Here is a 20,701-nt window from a genome sequence, read left to right as displayed (position 1 = left end):
TGGAAAAAAAAATCTCATCTATGCCTTTCACAAGTTAATAGGTTTTGTTCTCATAAAAAGAGTCCAACTTCATATTCTCTCTTACAGCAACCCTTTTCCTTTGGTCATTTTATAAAAGGTGTTACTCACTTCTAAAATTCTGCTGAATATAATTTAATATTCCTTGGATGATTTAGAAGTTACTTTAGGATGTTAACAGTGGCTCAGAATCAGTTTTGTCAATAGCTGCCCATATAGTATGCCAAAGGCATTAAACTGGATTGGATTAAATTGACTGCAGAACTGGGTCATGCCCCAAATGCTACCAACTTAAATATATCAAATTTTCACTTGCCATTTTTCCTTTTTCTCAAAAGTCAATAAAAAAGGTACAAGTTAAACTCTGATTAATTCGGATTCACAATGAATTAGAATTTACTGTATATACAGAGTTAAAGCATAGCATTACATTTTTATATTTAGCACACTTTTAATTAATCCAGAACAGTAGAAAGCTAAGTAAAGTACTTACATTAGCTGCACCAAGAAGTATTAACGTAGGCCCAAGACCTATTGTATATATTGATCTGAGCATTACTGACACAAGAAATGGCCGAATACCCACAGGCTTGGAGAAGAAAAACAGCATAGATGTGCAGATTGCAACTGCTATCCAAAGCAGAACTGAGAACAACGGTGAAAGTGTACCTGTAAAATGTGGAAGGAGTTTATTTTTACTAAGAACAAAACTAGAACATGTTAAAATATTTGTCACTCTACTTTATATAATACAGCAAGATAAGCCCTAAGACAGTGAATTTCAAAATAATACACTCTATACACTGTATACTTAGAGGAAATGTCTTTGTACACATTACTCATTATTACATTTCCAGAAAGTTTGTGATGAATCCCAGGCAGCTTAAATACTCACTAGTCAACGCTCCTTTCATTAAGTCTGAGACTTGTTCATCTTTCCCTCCTATGGGAGTTACATGCTAAATACTTTGGATAGAGATATCTCACTTGGGAGTCTTAATTCAAAATTTATGATTAATGACCACTAAATGTTCAGCTAAATCAAATGGAATCAGGCAGTGAACTCATACCTTGTCCTGTTTTATTATTATCAAGTTTTTATATTATAGATTCCTCTAAAGAATTCAGAATGTAGAATATCCAGTCTTTAATGAAATAGACCTAAGCTTTAACTGTTAAAACACACAAGTGTATTTATGTGTATGAATACATATGTATATGTGTGTATTTAAAAGCCAAATCAACATCTAAAAAAACATGTTCAGCTATTTACATCATCAGAAAACAGAAGTTCCAAATGTTTCAAAACTAAACTCCATTACAACAAAAATTTCTTTAGAAATTGCTCTAAAAGGGGTTCAAAAATACATTTCCTTTTTAAAAAAGGACAATTCATTGACGTTTGCTCTGACATGGGGATTCAAAGACTCCCCCTCTGAAGGTCATGTGGTGCTATATTTGCAGAAGTAGATTAAAGGGCAACACTCTTGGGCTGATTAGACCTCAAACATGTGTCTTTAGGCTGATGAAGTCAGAGGGGAAACAATAAAATAGAGATTTTCCACTAGTGATTTCTCTGGGCCGCACCTCTTTTTATTATTTATAAAATTCACTTCTGAATGCAAACACCACGAGTGCTCTGATGTGCAGAGTTTCTGTATTATCATGGAAACCATAGAATTAGCTGGATTCCGTCAATGAATTCTGTTCAAGCCTTTAGTTCATGGTGAGTGCTAATGGGTCGAAAGTAGGCAGGAATATCCTGTCAGTCATTAAAAAACAAACAAAAGTCAGATGATGAGCAGCGCTGGTTTAGACAGGTTTACTTTTGCAATGTTGTTCTTATGTTATCTCTTCAAGCAAGCAGTGATGGAAGAAGATTGGGAGGAGAGATCTGATCTGCCCCCTTACCAGATTCATGATCTGATAAGAGTACTTTGAAGATGGTGGAAAAAAAGGGGTAAGTTGCTTGCTCTGGAAATTACCTTCAATTCCTGTCCTCTGGCAACACGAACAAAATGGGTACCCAACTCATGTTTATTAAGACGCTGGCTTGTGAGCCCTCTATGTCTACCGAAACATAGCCTGACCACCAACTGCCCGGGCTTCACAGATCTGAAAGAGCCATGGAGAGAATGACGCCTTCAACCTTCTCTCACGCTTACTGGGGTGCCATCAGAACGTGAGCTCTGTCAGCGTGAGGACCACCTCCAGTGCCTGGCATGCAGTAACAAACAAATATTTGCTGACTAAATGAATAAACAGAAACATAACCTGTGAGCTCGTTTTGAGTAAGTAACTAAGTCTCCAGTTACCAATTCCCCAAGTTGTGGAGCTTCACTCTTAAGTTTACTAAAACTGCCAACATCTTTGCACACTTAACAACTCTCAGCCACTCACTGGACTCTTCAGTATAATTCATAAGCAATGACTTGGTGTGACATTCTTATTTTAAAAGTCTCAGCTTTGGCACTGATAGTCACACTGTGCACTGTCACTAAGGCCTGATCATCTAACCACATCTTGACCACTCTTTCCCAGACAGTATCTGGCTTGCTGAGATTTCCCCTCGATTAAATATGAAATTATAACCATGAACTTACAACTGGGTATTTGATCCCTTTGTAGAGAGAACTCAAATGGTGTCTAGCCTAGTACCCTGCACAAAGTTTAGTGTTAAATATGTATTTGTGAATAGTAAATAAATTTACAAGTTACTTAAAATGGCTATTAATTTACAGTTTTGTCATTTGACAATTGACAATAATTTGTAATCATATTCTATAAGAATGATCATACTGTTTTCTGGCTGAAGATTTGATGCTAAAAGAATAAACTGAAACTCTCTGACAAACTTTAGAGAAGACAGTACAGACTGTCAAAGCCATTTTTTATCCATTAAGGGTCGAAAGGGGGGACTGTCTTCTTAATACTTTATATTAATTTTCTATAATGAGCATGTATTACTTTTGTAACAGAAAACATTTTTAGAATTCCCTCTATATATTATTGTTAGAAAGTATAAACTTTGTCCTTAATAAAAAAAATTCAAATAGAAAAACTGGAGACCTCAAGGCAATTCGCCTCTCCTATCTACCTCAACTGACTTGTTTATACGTTTACTTAGAGAGCTTGCTGCTTATTACTCCCCTCTTCATTGCTCTGCCTCTTGCAGAGCCTCAGAAGAATTTCCTGTTTCCCCCACATCAGTCCAGCTAAGGTAGACCAGATAAATCTATGGGTGTTCTTTACTATTGTGCCTCACTCCTTTCTTCATCCCTTAACTAGACTGTAAGTTCCTTGAGGACAAGGACAACCTTCCCAACCTTTGTATCTCTAGGGCCTAGCACAGTGCCTGGCACCCAGCCACACTTCATCAATGGTTGTTATTAAGATGAATGCATTAAAACCACCTTGAAGAACTTATTTCCTTTAACACAAAGCACTTGAGGGAAAAAAGAATTACACCCCAAATTCGAAAACAATGTTTTTAAAAAATCATATGCTATCTGGATATAAGAAATTCCCATGGCAGCACTTTTCTCTGCTAACCGGTCTGCCTTTGCCAAACTGGGCAGGGATGGTTGGCATGGCAACGCTCAACTTCTGAGTGGACATCTCGGAGATTCCCTAGCGTCAACAGCTGTGGCTTCAGCCACAACCAGCATAGCAACTGGTTGGCACAAGTTTCTTTTTTAGAGAAGCACATGTTAAACATATAAACCAATCAACCAAACACGGAAACCCAGACCAAAACCTACAGCCACACGATAAGCCCTGGATTCCTGAAGAAATTCAGAGCTCTGCAAAGCCTGGCAATGAAAGGAGATTATCTGCAGTAGGGGTTGGGAGGGTGGGTGCCTTCTAAGCTGATCCTCTGAGAATCACCTTCCCCACTAAGTATCTCCCTTTAATTACTGTACACTACTACCCTGGTTGAAGGGTGACACTATTCTCTCACTTAATATTACAACCCAAGTGTGAACCAGAGATCTGGGCACAACTGATTCCCAGTAGCTCATGTGTGGTCAGGCTGGAAAATACCCTTGGAGAAAGCATACTCAGCCCATTCGCCCTGCCACATCAGCCACAGTGACTCCGGAGCAGTTTGCATTAGGATCTGGGGTTGGGAAAGGTGGCCCATTTTGACCACAGGTCTTTTTTTGGCCCAGGATTCACTAGGTGATTTTTGTGATCAACTTCTATACCCAGAAACCAGGAACCTCAGAGTTGGATGGAGTCTTCATATTTACTTCTTTTTTTCTTTTTTAACTTTTTATTTCAAAACTTTCTGACAATGTTACCATTGCAAATATAATACAAAATTCCCATATACCCTTTACCTAGATTCCCCAAATACCTTACATAATCACATTACCATGATCAATATCTGGAAATTAATATGATATACCACTTTAATCTATACACCTTATTCAAAGTTCATGGATTGCCCAAATAATGTCTTTTTTTCTGAACCAGGATCACACATTCTTTTTAGCTGTCATGTCTCTTTAGTCTCTTAATTCCTCAATATTTCTTTGACTTACATAAGCTTCAAGAGTATGGGCCAATTATTTTGTAGAATGTTCCTCATTCTGGATTTGCCTGAAATTTCCTCAGTTTATGCATTTTTGGCAAATGATGCCATGTCCTTGTCAGCACATCATGTCAAGAGGCACTCGATGTTGCTGTGTCTCATTACTGGTGACATTAACATTGATCACATAATTAAACTGATTTCTCCACTTTAAAGTCACTCTTCTTTCTTTTATAATAAGTATATTATGGAGAAATACACTTTGACTATGTCAGTATCCTGTTTCTCATTATACTTTTTCATCTAACACTCACCTATTAATTTTAGCATCCACTGATGATTCTTACTACCGTATGATGTTCGCCAAATGGTGACATTCTGTTTCCATTATTCCTTCTACACTGATTAATTGGAATACTTTCTCTTCTATCAATATAGACTGCTGGACTGCTGGATTCTTATTTTATTCTATGGGTTATTACGTATTACTGTCAGTATTTTTTCTCAAAATTTCCACTGATGTGGCCACTGGGAGACCTTTCAAGTTGAATCCTGTGTTCTCTGACATGTCCCCATCACTTTTTTTAGCACTTTTTGGAAGGAATCTTATGATTAACTAATTCATCTTTAAATTGCCTCAAAGTGCTCCAGCCATGGAGTCATCTGGCCTATGCTTGACAAAATCCAGGGTTAGAGACTTGCACGTCCAGCACAGAATTTACCTTCTCCAGCCAGTTCTGATGGCCAAGTGTGCTAGTCAGTCTTAACTTTGCTTCCTCAGCCTTCCTAGCTATGCATAGCGTGTAACTGAAGGTTGGCGGCTCAGCTAATCCTGACCAAAACTGTAACCTTATTCATGGAGCTATAATTAAATAACCCATCTAGAACTGTAATCAGATTACCCAAACAATCTGCGGATTCCACATTGCCAAAATGGCAGCTCATGCCTTCCCTCCCCTCTTAGCGCCACACCCACACCCAGATACCTAAGAGTGCGCCTCCATCTTGGCTACTACTGTTAACGTCTATTCAGTCCCTTTTGAAGAGTAAAGTCTGCATCTGACGATGACACAGCATGTTTTCCTGCCTTGTTTGTGTTAGTCCTATTTCTTTCTGAGGCTGGAGCCTCATTCCAAATTCTACTATGTATGTGGTTTCAAGTTCTTGTTCAAGGACCAGTTGTATTAGCAACACCTTGGGAACTTGTTAAGAAAATACACAGTTCCAGACTCTACTCCCAAATTATTGGGCAAATCTTCCTAAGCCTCTAAGTCTTTATCCGTGAGGATGAAGTACTTACTTTATGGATTGTCAGGAAGATTAAATGAAGTTATGCATATGACGTGCTTAGCATTTTGCCTGATCCTATCTAAACGGTAAACAATAACAGCTGCTGTTATCCTCATCAGTTTTACTATCATAATTGTTATTAGTCAGGCAAATATGAAAAAATGTAGCGGGTGTTCTACTTTCTCCTGCTGAGTAAATAGATGTCCAGAGGGGTGGCAGTGCCCATCTCCATGATATTTCATGTACAGTTGGTGGCAGCAGAGGCTGTATACTTTGGCTCTGGTGGTCTCGTAAGGGATATCATGGAATGGAACTCAGGGAAGATGATGTCCTGTATAAAGGGACACCGGTTACCTACACACTCCCAACCTAATCATCTATGGAGAAAAGTCCTAGATTGTAAACAAAAGCGTTAACCTTCTACTCTGAGATCTGCCATTCTTCAGCTTCTCTGGGATTCCATCTCTTTATGTGTCAAATGATGATTCGATATTAGATGATTCCAGAACTGCTTCCATATCTAAGATGTTATGCTTCTATTAACCAGGACACTACGATCTACTCTCAGCATTCCGTGTGCAGATGATACTAATTTATCATTTCCGGCTGGACTTCTCCCCTTAACAAGAGTTACATTCTTCTACGCCAAGAGGGCTATCATCACTAAATGAGACTAAACACAATGAAGAGAAAGCTGTTTCCACTTCCTGCTGTATTTGCAACTTCCCTACATAGGGCGGCCAAATATTTGCTATGTTTCCATTGCTATTTAACTCACACATCTACTCCACTGCCAAATATTCTTCTTTTATTAGCACTGACGTACCTTCTAAAAGAATCAAACTTTTTATGACCACTCAGATTATACCCAAAGGCTAGAACTTTGATATCTGCTGTCTGTAACGGACCTTTGAAATAATAAATTACCACCACACTCCCATTTCCCTTTCTGCTCACCTCCAGTTCATCTGAAATAGGCCTAAACACCTGTTGCTCGTGTCATACCATCCTTTTCACTGAGCTTCCCTTTGTAGTACTATTATTTATCTTGTAACAACAAACAACATCGACAGCTAAGCTTTACGGCGCGCTCACCAGCCGCTATTCTAACCGCTGTACCTATAGCATCTCATTAGATTCTCACATAATCCTATGAACAGATGAGATACAAAAGCACCTTGTGGTGATTGTTTGCTGGCATCTCCCATCTTGTCCTCCAAGCCATTCTTTCAACGCCCATTCCAAAGTTATTGACTGGATTGTATTCCAAACCTGTGACATATTTTCCCATATGCACTTTTGCCAGATTTAAACAAAACTTAATTCCCACAGTCCCACCCTTTAGCATACCTCTCCTATTATTTCCCATTTCACTTAACATGGGATAATTTCTCTTGTCTTTGCTTTTGCAAAACCTCATGTATTGTTCGTTTAATAATATCAACTTCAAAGTCAATATCCTTTATGCTCTATTATCGTATTGTCTTACCCTGTACATTTAAAAACTGCTTTTCAAATTACTTGCCTGCTCCTTGTAGAAACCTCAGACAACACGGAAAGCAAAGAGAAGAGAGTAAAATAGAGATTCTACTTATTTATCTCAGTCAACATTTTGGCATACATCCCTCTCATTTTTCCCATATATTTATGCAATTGAAACAATACAGTATAAAAATGCTTTCAGTCACAAAAATTACATACAAATAATTTTTTCATGCCTTATTTGTCAATATATAATATAGCTCTACTAGCTCTTCTGTATATGAGCTTTTTGAAAAACTTTTATATTGACCATCGTTTTTTGCCTACTCTCCTTACCATCATTCTCTATTTCCAATGAATAAAGAAAATCTGTTCAACAAGAGTGTAATTGTTGTAATCGGGAAGGTTTAGATAGTTAGGGCATGTATCAAGAGTATTGTTTTTAGACTCAAAAATACTTATCATTTAAAGATAGACAAGCACTTGCCTTCATCTCCATCATCCCCAAATGGGTAGAAGAGAGCCACAGCTAAGTTGATAAACACAGCCAGGTTGAAGGAGATGCTCCCCCAGAGAGAAATGTGCCTTGAGAACCAGAACAGGGCAGGGTTACCTAGCGGGAAAGAAGCGCAGTGGAACAGAACAGAAAATGAATTTTGATTTCATCACAGGAGCCCTACTGAAATAACATTTAACTAAATGCATTTTTGTAAACTACTATAAAACTACGACTTATTTTAGAACATTTATAATCGATACCAAAAAGGAGTTTTCTATTTGATTCCTTCTTTCTCCTTTAGCCAGTTTACATTTAAGCCATTGTAGAAGGATGAGTAATTCTGCAGTTGCTAAAGGTGGTCAGAAAAGATGATTCTATATGAATTCTCTTTAATTTATCCCTAGAACAGATTAGGGGGGAAGAGAGTTTAGCAGCCGCCTGGGGCCCCTATTAATGGAATGGTATACATTGCTGTGTAATTTAGTAATATTGATAAATTGGTCTCACTCCCATGTCTTAAAGTAAAATAAAACCCCCCACCCCTCGCACAGATTTATCTCTGGTGAAAATTCCAAATCACAGTCACAGCTACCTGAAACTCTGAAACTTAACAGCACGGCATAGCATTGTTTACTGGGAACTAGTGATTTATAACACTAAGTTTTAAACCTTTAGGCTTCCCGAGAACTTGTTGGGTTTGCAACAGCAGAAGTAAATGAAATATACAACAAGAACTACCAATAAGTGGGAGAGGCTTTGCTGAATATTTTCAGAAACGAGATTCTGTATCTGTTATCAGAAATGAATTAGCAGATGCATCTACTGAATACAACTGACATTTACATAAACCAAAACTCAGTTCTTTTCACCTCTCCTAAAGAACTGAACAGATAAGTCATGCATATAAGTTTGACATGTGACTTATTCGAGTCTTGTCCATTCTCTAACTCTTAATAGTTTAACATCAGATTTAAAATATTGGAGTCAGTTGAGGGGGAAAGACATCTCAATTTTCAAATAGAAATTTTAAGCTTTTCAAATTATGTTCTGTGAATTCCAATCTCAAGTCTGTTGCTTACTTATAAACTACACTTCCCTTCAGTACTTCTTGTTTTCCTTCTCTTGGAATGGAGCATTCCAGCACTGGAATAGGCTATGATTAGCCATGGGATTTAGTTGACTAATGTGTCATAAATTGTAAACATCTGCATCTCCATCATTCCTGAATTAGGAGTCCTCATTTTAAAAAGCAGAATATTAAGACAAAATCAGAAGATGTTGATGCATACATTTGTAATAACAAATCCATCAAATGAATTAGATCTGTCTATAACCTGATCATAAGCTGCTTCCAAATTTTAAAAGTAAACTGTATGTTGGAAATTATTTTAAGATTTGTTTTTTTAAAAAATATTTATTTATTTATTTGGCTGCACCGGGTCTCAGTTGCGGCATGGCAGGATCTTTCAGTTGTGGCATGTGGGCTACTTTAGTTGTGGCATGAGGGCTCTTAGTTGCAGCACGTGGGATCTAGTTCCCTGACCAGGGATTGAACCTGGGCCCCCTGCATTGGGAGGGTGGAGTCTTAACCACTGGACCACCAGGGAAGTCCCAAGATTTGTTTTTTGATAAATGACAAAACATTTATCTAAAAAAGCACAGATCCTACAAGCACTGGCTCATTATTCAATTTACTTTTTGTCAAGAACAAAAAGTATGTTTATCAAATTAAGTTTTCGTATGTATTCTGGACACCCAAATTTTTCTCTGAATTCCATAAGGTTCTACACAGTAAAATGCTAAGGGAGAGTAATTTCTATATTTTTTTCAAATATTCTTCTAAGAAAGTGTGACAATGCATGCTACAATCTTTATCAAAAGATGCTATGTCTCAAGCTCAACCAAGTTCATAAACCACAATCACTGAAGTTCCTAGGAAACTAAAATGATGAAGCACTGTTGAGTAGAGGTACTGAGAACATATGCCTGCCTGTCTGGAAAACCTTCCCAAAAGTCAGAAAAGACCTAATCAAAAGTTTTCCCCTATCAATTTTTGTTAAAAACTCATGATATTTCTCATCTGGGAAAATAAAGTTTATTTTAAACTTGAAAATTTTTCAATTTTTTTGTAAACTTTTTAAAAAACTTTTTATTTTATTTTATTTTTTAACTTTTTATTTTATATTGGAGTATAGTTGATTAACAATGTTGTGTTAGTTTCAGGTGTTCAGCAAAGTGATTCAGTTATCCATATACATGTATCTATTCTTTTCCAAATTCTTTCCCCATTTAGGTTGTTACATAATATTTCCAAATAGACTGGAGACCTGAGAAATAAGTGATGGGAACTGTATTATGGTAACTTTTAACTGTGACATTATAACCCTGCCCTATTTGAATGCAAGTGTCACACAATTTTTACTTTGATTTGGTGAGGTACAGATATGTTGAAAGATAGAATGACTCTCAGAAGAAAACATTAAACAATCTACTCAATCATAAGATCAGAAACACAAAAGGACAAAAGTGCTGGTGCCGACATCTCTCCACCCCATTCACTGACTGTTAAGGCCGGTCAGGGCCTGTTCATGCACTTCAAACCTGCAGCTGTTCCAAGGCTGAAACATACAGCTGCAATCTTGGATGTCATAATATTTATAAAACTATAGGATCAGCACTAAAAGGTGATCTAATTAGTCAGAGTTTTCTGTTTTCCTTAAGCCACAGGTGTCTTGGCTTCAGTTGTAGACTGAGCTTACAGTCTTAAGCCTATAAACGATCTCAGTAACATCAGATGGCAAGAAATTAAGAACCAATTGAAATGAATACTGTCAGGTATTCCAAAGTACCAAGGTATCTATCATTATGCTCAAAATGAGCCATTTCAGTTTACTGTACTTACTCCTGATTTTCTTCTGCCACTTCATCTCATTGTAGAGATCTTCCGTTTGCTGGAAAAAGTCATTCACTTTACTTCCTTGTTCATCCCTTTCTGTGGTATTGAACACGCGGCACTTGGATTCTCGCGTGAGGTATTCACATATATTGGGGACGGGAAACACTATTTGCTCCATTGTCCTATCATGCCGAACAATCTGAAAACATTAATTTGCATTTCTTTCAGGCTTCGGATGGTCTTAAACTATTTTCTGTTTTTAGCATGACTTTATTAATGATACTTTATGACTTCAGTTATGAAAAAATAGACCAACTTGAAGTATCTGAAATAGTCCTTTACATTTTTCTCTTTAAATGAGAGAAATTAACTGGACTAATGTATTATAAGTATTATATTTTGTTATAAATAACAAAAGAAAATCTTTATTCTTTCTGGATTAGCATTAAACTCTTGCCACGCATTTTTATTTTCATGAAGTACATCAGAGAACTAAGAGGGTCTTAACTGGCAAGTGATTGGCGATGTAATCTTAAGCACAGCACTTGGTATATTTTTATCCTGCTGTTAGCCTGTTCTTCCTAAAAAGGGCTGTTGGGGAACAAATGACATATACAACATGATGTGACCTGAGTTCTACAGAGAAAAATGCTTTATGTCATTAAAATGTGGCAAAACATATTTTTGTAGGTATAACATCCATTCAAGCATATACCCAGATGTAAATAGTCATTATTTTGTACTTCTCTTATTTGGTATTTATAAGAATTTAAACAACAACAACAACAACAAAACCCAGGGTAAATGTTTTCATACAGCTTTCCTATGTCACAAGGGTTTGTGTAGACTAAGTCTCAAGCTTCATATTTATGTACTCTACCTAGCCCTCAAGAATGAATCACAGGATTGGTTTAAGGCAAAAGAGTCATTCTATTTCCCTTTGACTGGTACGGTGATGAGCAAATAGCCTAGCTCTGGGAAATGAGGCATAAGGAGAAATATCCTGGGGTTGCGAGGTGCTCCCAGGAAAGATTTTGCTTCCTGAAAAGACAGAAAGCCACATGAGACAAATAAAATAACAACAAAAAATCAAATACACAACACAAAAGCTCTTTTTTGCCTGTACCATCTTTCTTCCTGCTTAGAACAAAAGGTGGTGATGATATTTAAAACTTTGGCAGCCATTTTGCAACCATGAAGTGACATATCACCAGCATAATAAGGAAGACTTAGCAGAAGAGATGGAAAAGGTCTGAGTGTTTGAAGACATCACTGAGTCATTTAATCAATTATAGAACTACTGGTACCTCCAGACTTCCCATTATGTGGGATAATCAAACATTTTTATCGTTTAAAAAATTGTCAGTCTGGTATTCTTTTACTTGTAACTGAAGCTACCTTAAATGATATGTTATGTACACAGACCACATACTAGAATACTATCATAAAACAAAGAAGAAATTTGTAGTGGTAAATAAAATTCTTGAACATAGGCTAAAAAAATCAATTGTACAAAAGAAGAATTGGACCTATTTGGTATGGTAAGCAACTATGTGTGGGAAAAAAAGGTTTACTTGATCCAACAGTGTCAAACATTTAAAAAAAAACTCAGGGTGCATTTAAGAAATAATGTTCTGATCACTATAAGCCAAGACACGTTATGTTTGATCTTGGTTGTTACATTTTACAAGGGGCATTGACAGACTGGAGGGATTACTGAAAGAGATGGGAATGTGTTAACCGTAAAAAACCAAAAATGTACACTTTTTAAAATATACTTATTCAACAAATGCTTATTCAGTCCTTAGGCGAGGAGTCCTGGGAAATTCAAAGTGAAAAAACAACATGAATCCCTATCTATAAAAGCTTGTATTGCTTACTAATCACAATGGTTCTTCAAATGTTAGAGGCAATCTGTCGTGTAGACAGGGTAGCAAATATTCGGAACAGTAGGCAAACATAAAAGTGGGCTAGAGTGCATGTTTTATCAAAAAATAACTTTCTAATTATTGGAGTTATTCCAAATTGGATGTTTCCTCCTGAAGTGGTGAGATCACTATCACAGGAAGAATTTAAAGCAGAAACAGGATCCTTATAAAGCAATTCCTCCTTGGATAGGTGAACAGACTAGGTAACCCACAAGGTCCTTCCTATTTCCCAGGGTCTTTGAGTCTATAACATATAGACAAACTATTATTTTCAACAGTACTCATTATTATGCTTAGGCTCCAAGAACAGTGTTCAGTTTTGGAAATAAAAGGATGATCAAGACTAGCTTCTACCTCAAATAGGGGACAAGTTACCCAGAAGAAGCTAACAGTATTCCCACATGACGCATTAACAGAATGATCAAACTGCTGTGGGAGCAGAGTGGGATGAAATTGATGAATGCCTGAAGGAAGGAGGGGAGTCCTCTCTGAACAGGTCATATGAGCTGGTCTTTGAACGAGCCTGAGGATTGGTCAAAGCGAAGAATTTAGATCATCAACTCAGACTACTCCTTTGAACCCTTAACTTCTATATCCAACTTAATGCATTCCTCAAAGTCACCTCAAATTCAATTTATCCAAGAATCAGCAAATGATCTTCCTGTTCATTTTATCTGCCAAAGCTAGGATCCCCAGGCATAACACCAATTTCTGTCCATTTATTCAAACCGGAAGCCCCAGGGGCATCCTTTTCCCCAGTATTTCCCTCACCTTACATGTGCAATCCAACATCAAGCATCAAGCCCTTTACATATGTATATGTGTGTGTGTGTTATAATATATGTGTGTCTATTTTCTCTAATCAAGTCATCTTTAGTACCACCATTTCTCCCTTTTCTATCTTCCTATTTCATCTACCTGCATTCTTTGCTTCATTCCCTTTTCCAATCTCTTTTCCAAACAGCAACTTCAGTAATCTTTTGAAGAGAGTCATTCCCCTTCCTATGTTCTTTCACCTTCCCTTCATTTAATTCTACCTGAAATCCCATGCCCAAACTTTAGTAGAGAGGAACCTCTACTTATTCTTTTAATATATACTTTATGACAACCTTCTCTGTGAAATCCATCCTGAAATTCCCCAGGCACAGTTAATCACTATTTTCTCTAAATTTCGCTGGCCTTTGTTTATACAATTACTACACAGAATGACCTTCTCTATGTGTATGTAATTGGTAAAGAGTAAAGGCTCAGTAAACATTTACCGAATATATGTATTTACAGCTAAATCTCTCCTCACTGCCGGGAACCAATAAAAGTCCAGCTTCAATAACAGCCTCTGTCTCTCACACACAAGTATTAACCCAACCTCTACCTCTGGCCCACCTGCTATTCTACCTGCCCATTCTGTCTACCATTCCTGATATTCTCTTCTAATCACTGGCCTCTGGGACCTTCTGCAGAACCTTGGTGGTTTGATGATTTATTCGTATCAATTTCTCCGGCTTCCTGACTTTGCCAGCTTCCCAGTTCCTAAGCACCTGATGTAGTGAGCAATGTTTTTGCTGCTGGTCCGGCTCATGCACTGCACTAAGTCAAGCCTACCACCAAAGCTATTAATGTTTATAAACGTGAGCAAGGGATTCATTTTGAGACATAAAGTAATAATTCTCATGATTGCAAAGGTTTGGCAACAGTAAACAAGAAGGTACAGTGATTATGTACCTTGAGAGTTAATAGCAGTGATGCCATCATGCACTCCGCTGAACACTAAAAATATCTGCCAAAGTGAATGAATGTGTGAATGTAAATTACGAGTGACAGGCGTCAACTACTCCGCTCACTTCTGCCTGATTAGCTCTGCCAACCAGTGTCAAAATGATACCATAGCTAGTGAATGACAGCCAGATGGGTCTCACAACACAAAATGATTAAGGCCATGTTGACCCACACCTCCTGAACTGCCACCAGCCCTTCAATAAGGTCTCATTTACGGGGGTGGGACTGAATTGCTGCAAAGTGAAATGGACATTGTTAAACCATTTCAAGCTCATGCTATCAACACGAAAACTTTGCTAGTGCCTTCCGTTTTTCCCATCCTTCTGAATACTTTCTTACACAGAGATCTCTACTTTAATAAGCTTTCCATAGTTTTTAAAAAGAAACCATTTCTTGAATGATAATATCCACTATAATAAACCTGTCTCTAAAATATCACTGCTCTGCAATGATTTCTTCCAGGACCAAAACAAAACAAACAAAAAAACACAACCTTATTAATTATAAAAGAGAATTTACATATATTTCTGGTCAAAAAATAAAGACAACTTTGAAAGATGTGCACATGAATTTCTTATACGTCACTGCTCACATCTCTTCTTTTGGTATATATACTTTTACAGTTTACATCACTCAATTCTGCTTCGTTGTTCTAGGAAACAATAATGAAAATGGTCTGAAAGACAAAGTGCACATATCTTTTCACAGTTGGTCCCATTCAAGAAATAATAGATGGTTACCTCGATCTGTGCGGTGTGGTTGGCATAATACTTTAAGGCTTCATCTCCGTCATCTGGATCGGATCCTGGTTTGAGCATCTGCTGCAAGAGTTTGTTGTGGCGTGCCAACTAGAGGGGAAAAGAGGGAAGAAATGTGTTAGGACTTTTTTTTTCCCCTGTCCTGGGGACAAACTTTGAAAATACTTTGTCCACTTGTATACATAGTTTCACAGTTCTGGGGTTAATTGCAATTAATTCCATTTCAGGAAAGCATGTCTATTTGAAAGGCATAAATAACAACGTCACCACAGCAATCTTACATTTTTATTTGGCGATATAGCTTCTTAGCATGAGAAGACTGTGTCTTGCCCAGAGTAGGTATTCAATTTCTATTTGTTGAGTAAATACACATCTTCAATAATGTATAATTGTGCCAGGAAGAAGAAAAGCCCACAGTGATATATAATTGATACTCCTTATAATAAATAACTTGATGAACACGGTGATAGTTCAGTGGGTAGTGGTACCAGTATAAATGGCAGCTTCCTATATACACATAAATAGGTATCTATGTTTCCTACAGCACCTAATCAAAGCTCTACAGTTAGCAGTTTGTACTAAAATCCTATGCTCATATGTTCATATGTCATGTTCATAAGTCAATATTGGTGCTTTATGAGTACAGATCTCAGTTTTATTGTAATTGAAACCAAACATTTAAAACACAAAAATTTCACCATAAATTATCTTAACCTGCTGTTGATAGAAGTAATCTTTCTCATTTGAATGTCTATGGCATTTGTTGGTCAGTTCTCTCACTTTGTAGATAACTAATACCTATTGCCTTCAGATATCTCTTTTATGGTTGTCTTGAACAATCTCTAAAACCTCATAATGTCTTTAACCTTTCAGATTTTCTATTAAGTCTCAAGTTCCCTGAGGGCTTCTAGTAACAAAGAATCTGCCATATAATTCTTTTATTCCTAGTACCATTCCTATCTCTTACTCTGTGCCAGGTACTATCCTAAACATTTAAGCACATGAACACATTTGATCCTAGTAAGAAATCCTGGTGTAAGCACTCTTATCCTCATTTTACAGATAGAAAAACTGAGGCACAGAGCATTTAAGGAAATTGTCTGTGAGAATGTAGCTTTCCAGCTAATAATAGAACCAGTACTGAACGCAAGCAGTATGGTTCCAGAGTCAATACTCTTATCAACATTAAAGAGCAATAAATAAGTCTTTGTATTACTCATGAAATGTTACTGTTAATTGTAAGTATAAAGAATGGAGATAAATTTTAAACAATAATCCAGAGCCTATAAAACTAAAACTAAATAAACAGCATCCTTGTTAGTGATAATTTGATAAGTTATTCATTCCATTGATGTTGCTCATTTTTGAAACGATTATTTTAGAATTGGCTTCCAGGAATATTTATAAATCACTCAAGAAAGCCATTTCCGGGGCTTCCCTGGTAGCGCAGTGATTGAGAATCTGCCTGCCAATGCAGGGGACACGGGTTCGAGCCCTGGTCTGGGAAGATCCTACATGCCGCGGAGCAACTGGGCCCGTGAGCCACAACTACTCAGCCTGCGCGTCTGGAGCCTGTGCTCCGCAGCAAGAGAGGCCGCGATAGTGACAGGCCCGCGCACCGCAATGAAGAGTGGCCCCCACTTGCCGCAGCTGGAGAAAGCCCTCGCACAGAAACGAAGACCCAACACAGCCATAAATAAATAAACAAATAAATAAATTAATTAAAAAAAGAAAGCCATTTCCTGTTTTATATTTACATTTTATTTTTGACTGAAATGTGAATTATACAGATTTTATTACAAACCACAGTCATAAAACTTGTTGTGACTTGTAGGTGTTTCTAAAAATCTAAATGAGTTTCAAAGGATAAAACCATGGTAATCATTTAGGCACATGAGCATATGTTTTAAGAAATGGCCAGTTCTTCAAAGCATGGACTGGCATGATTTGTGTACAGATTGGATCTGGGGCATGAGAGAAAGAGAGGAGTTCAGGGTGCCTCCAAAATTATTGACCTGAGCGACTGAAAGTTTAGAAATGCCACTTACTAAGGAAAAATGCAGGAGGAGCATATTCAGGGGGTGAGTATCTGGATTTTGGTTTTAGACACATGAAGCTTTAGACATCATCCAAAGGGAGAAGGTGAACAGGCTGTTGACATTTGTCAGGAGTTCTGGGCAGAGGCTGGGGCTGGAGCTAAATGTCAGGGGTCATCAGTATACGACTGATATTTGAAACCATGAACCTCAGTGAGATCACCTAAAGTAAGCTTAGACAGAGAAAGGAGATCTAAGGAACTCTGACAGAGGCTAGAAAGATGAGAGGCATCAGCAAAGCAGACTGAGAAAGTTGGGCCAGTGAAGTAGGAGCAAAACCAGTGAAATCAGGTGTCCTGGCAGCCAAGTGAAGAAAGAACTTTAAAAAATGGAGGCAGCGATCATCTGCATCAAATCAGATGAGGAGTGGGAAGTGGTCACTTGTTTACCAACTTGGAAGTCATGGTAACCTTGACAACAGCAGGTCAGGCAGTGGTGGGCACCAACGCCTAGCTGTAGTGAGTATAAGTAAGAATGAGAGGAGAAGTACAAACGATGAGTGTAGGCAGATCTTGAAGAGTGTTGCTCTAAGTGGGGAGCCAAGAAATAGGGTGGTAGCTAGAGAAAGGGACAGGGTAAAAGGGAGGATTTTTTTTAAGATGGCAATTATAATGTCATGTTTGTTTGAGAGAGATGGAACATTTGCTAAAGCAATGTCTTGACTAGGTGAGAATGGAATGATCTAGTATATAAGTGGAAGAACTTGCCTCAGATAGAAACAAGTTCAGCCACAGTGACAGCAGAGAATACGGGTGGGCAGTTGTGGTGGATACACAGAGTAGTTCTTTTCTGGTTACTTTTATTTTCTCAGTGGAGTAAAAAGCTGACAAGGAGGATGAGAGAAGTTTGGAAATTTGAGGAAGAGAAGGTATGGAACAGTCTGCTAGGGAAAGTGAATGGACTTGGAAAATGGGATTGTCAGGAAACCCCAAGGGTCCCCCTTCTGCTATGGTCAAAGTGAGGGCAATAAGCATCTTTGTGTTTTTCTCCCTTGATGTTCATCTGTCAGGGTCCAGACATGGAGTAAGCAGAGTTGTAATTAATGAGGTTGTGGTTTTGCTGGGTGAGGTCAACAACGTACAAAAAAGAGAGAGGTGGAATTTAAGAGTCTATGCGAGGAATGTATATGGGACCATGGAATCCAAGCTGAATAAGGAAGGAAATGAAGTCAGGAGGGACAATGAAAAGGTGACAGGATCAACGAATTGTAGCTTCTAACGTGGTTTTAAAATGTGTTGGGAGTTAGGTGGGAGAAGGAAGGGCCAGTTAGGGAGGGCTAGTCAGAGTGAGCTACTCGGAATGGAGCTTACCGACAGAGTGCAGGGAGCAGTGATCAGCAAGGACCAGGTTTCAGGAGTGTCTATCATCTCATTGCTTCTCATACCTCCACACCACCCTGGTCCCAGTCACCATCTCCTCTCGCCTGGAATTCCGCAATAGCCTCGTACCTGGTCTCCTGGCTCCACCCTTGTCTTCCGGAGTCACCTTAACCCAGGAGCTGGCGTCATCTTTTCAATCAGATGATGCCTCTTTTCTGCCCCAAACCCTCAGGAGGCTGTCACCTCATTTAGAGCCTGAGCCCCATCCTCACCGTGGCCAAGAAGGATGACAGAATCTGGCCCCGCTCCCTTTCTGGACTCCTCTCCTGCTACCCTCCCCACAGTCCCAGCCCCACTGGGCTCCTGCCTGTTCCTTCAACCCGAGAAGCACGTTCCCATCTCAGGGATTTCGCAGTTGTGGTTCCCTTGGCCTGGATTCTCTTCCTCTAGATCCCCGCATGGCTTGTTCCCTAGCCCTACTTCAGGACTTCTTCCAAATATTGTCTTAGCAATACCATGCTTTCAGAGACCAACTCCCTCACCTCCCCCCAAACATCTAACTCCATTTCCTGCTTTATTTTTCTCCATGGCACATACTACAACATACCATATTTTATCATTGATCTATTAGTTATCTCCCCCTGAAGGAAGTAAGCGTATGCTCTTAGAGGACAGGGGTTTTCATCTGGTTTGTTCACTGCTGTTCACTGTTCCAAGGCTTAGAACAGTGTCTGGTACATATTAGATGCTCAATACATATTTGTTTAATCGACTGAATGTAAGTCTTTAAATCTTAAATTATGGAGAGCTTCCCAAGGTGAGACATTAATTTTAATAATTTCTTTTAAATTTATTTATTAAAACACTTTTCTTTTTTCTTCTCTTTTTTTTCAACTGATGTATAGTTAATTTACAATGTTGTGTTAGTTTCAAGTGTACAATAGACTGTTAATATGTGTGTGTATATATTATATACGTATATATATATATATATATTCTTTTTCAGATTCTTTTCCATTGTAAGTTATTACAAGATATTGAGTAGAGCTCCCTGTGCTATGCAGTAGGTCCCTGTTGTTTATCTGTTTTATATATAGTAGTTGTATCTGTTAATCCCAATCTCCTCATTTATCTCCACCCACCACCACCCCCCCCACCATCCCCTTTGGTAACCATAAGTTTGTTTTCTATGTCTGTGAGTCTATCTTTGTTTTGTAAATAAGTTCATTTGTAAAAAAAAAAAGCTTTTACCTCTTTATAGTCACTTTATAGTATCAAAATTGCTATAACTATTTTAAGAAACCACTAATGCTATTTTATGTGATATAATTAATAGTACAAATCTATACAAATAATTTTTATTTCATCCTGCTCAACAGAAACATGATAGGCCCTCTCTCTTTCCTTCAGTCTTAATGAAATGATCCTACATTTGTCTTGGTTGATTGCAGATAAGGGGCACTCTAAAAGGCACTTTAAAAAATGCCTAGGCCTCCCTTCACATGTTCAAACATTTAAAATAATACTTTCATTCATGATTATATAAGTAATCTATACAAATCTTGGAAAATTTGAAATATATAATTTTTTAAAATAAAAAAAATAGAAGTAATTGTACCATTTTTTTCTACCTGGATGTCTTTTATATCCTTTGTAACTGATGGCCTTTCCTGACTAAAGTCACCTAGTTTCTTTTTCCTTGTTCTGTGTTCAGATAGTTCCCTGTACATATCTAGATAGCATAATTTCTCATACTGTATCTTAGTAACTATTATTTCTCTCCAACAGGCTGTGACATGCTTGAGGAAAAGCACCTGGTCTTACTCACCTCTACATTCTCAGAGTCAAAAACAGAACTTGGTACATCAAATAGACAAAAATAAATATTTGTCGAATCAGTAAAGAAATGGGTTAATTAATGACATTCATTATGCACTTAAGTGAGCAAGGACCCATAAATCTCAGTAAATTATCTCTCTGTTTTCTCCTCGATAAAAGAGAAAGGCCAAAGAAATCTGATTAGATATCAGATGATGATAGAATTCCCAGTGTTTGCAGAAATAAAATATTTTAATATTTTTTCTTGTCTCATAGTTATTCAT

General features: G+C 37.8%; 1 protein-coding gene across 4 annotated transcripts in view; it reads right to left on the bottom strand.

The window, feature by feature from the left end:
• Window positions 1-20,701, bottom strand: part of ITPR2 (inositol 1,4,5-trisphosphate receptor type 2) — a 524,966-nt gene that overhangs the window by 98,757 nt on the left and 405,508 nt on the right. For all 4 annotated transcript variants that reach the window (XM_082419574.1, XM_082419572.1, XM_082419571.1 and 1 more), the window contains 4 exons: window positions 15,167-15,274; window positions 10,729-10,921; window positions 7,815-7,940; window positions 512-687 (listed from right to left, as the gene is read on the bottom strand). In XM_082419574.1, coding sequence (XP_082275700.1) covers window positions 512-687; window positions 7,815-7,940; window positions 10,729-10,921; window positions 15,167-15,274 — 603 coding nt within the window. The remainder of the gene's footprint in view (window positions 1-511; window positions 688-7,814; window positions 7,941-10,728; window positions 10,922-15,166; window positions 15,275-20,701) is intronic.

The sequence above is a fragment of the Balaenoptera physalus genome, assembly GCF_965194825.1.
Source record: "Balaenoptera physalus genome assembly, chromosome: 13".
In the NCBI taxonomy this organism is placed as follows: domain Eukaryota; kingdom Metazoa; phylum Chordata; class Mammalia; order Artiodactyla; family Balaenopteridae; genus Balaenoptera; species Balaenoptera physalus.
Note: the sequence above shows the minus strand (reverse complement) of the source record. Positions and strands in the feature narration are given on the sequence as shown.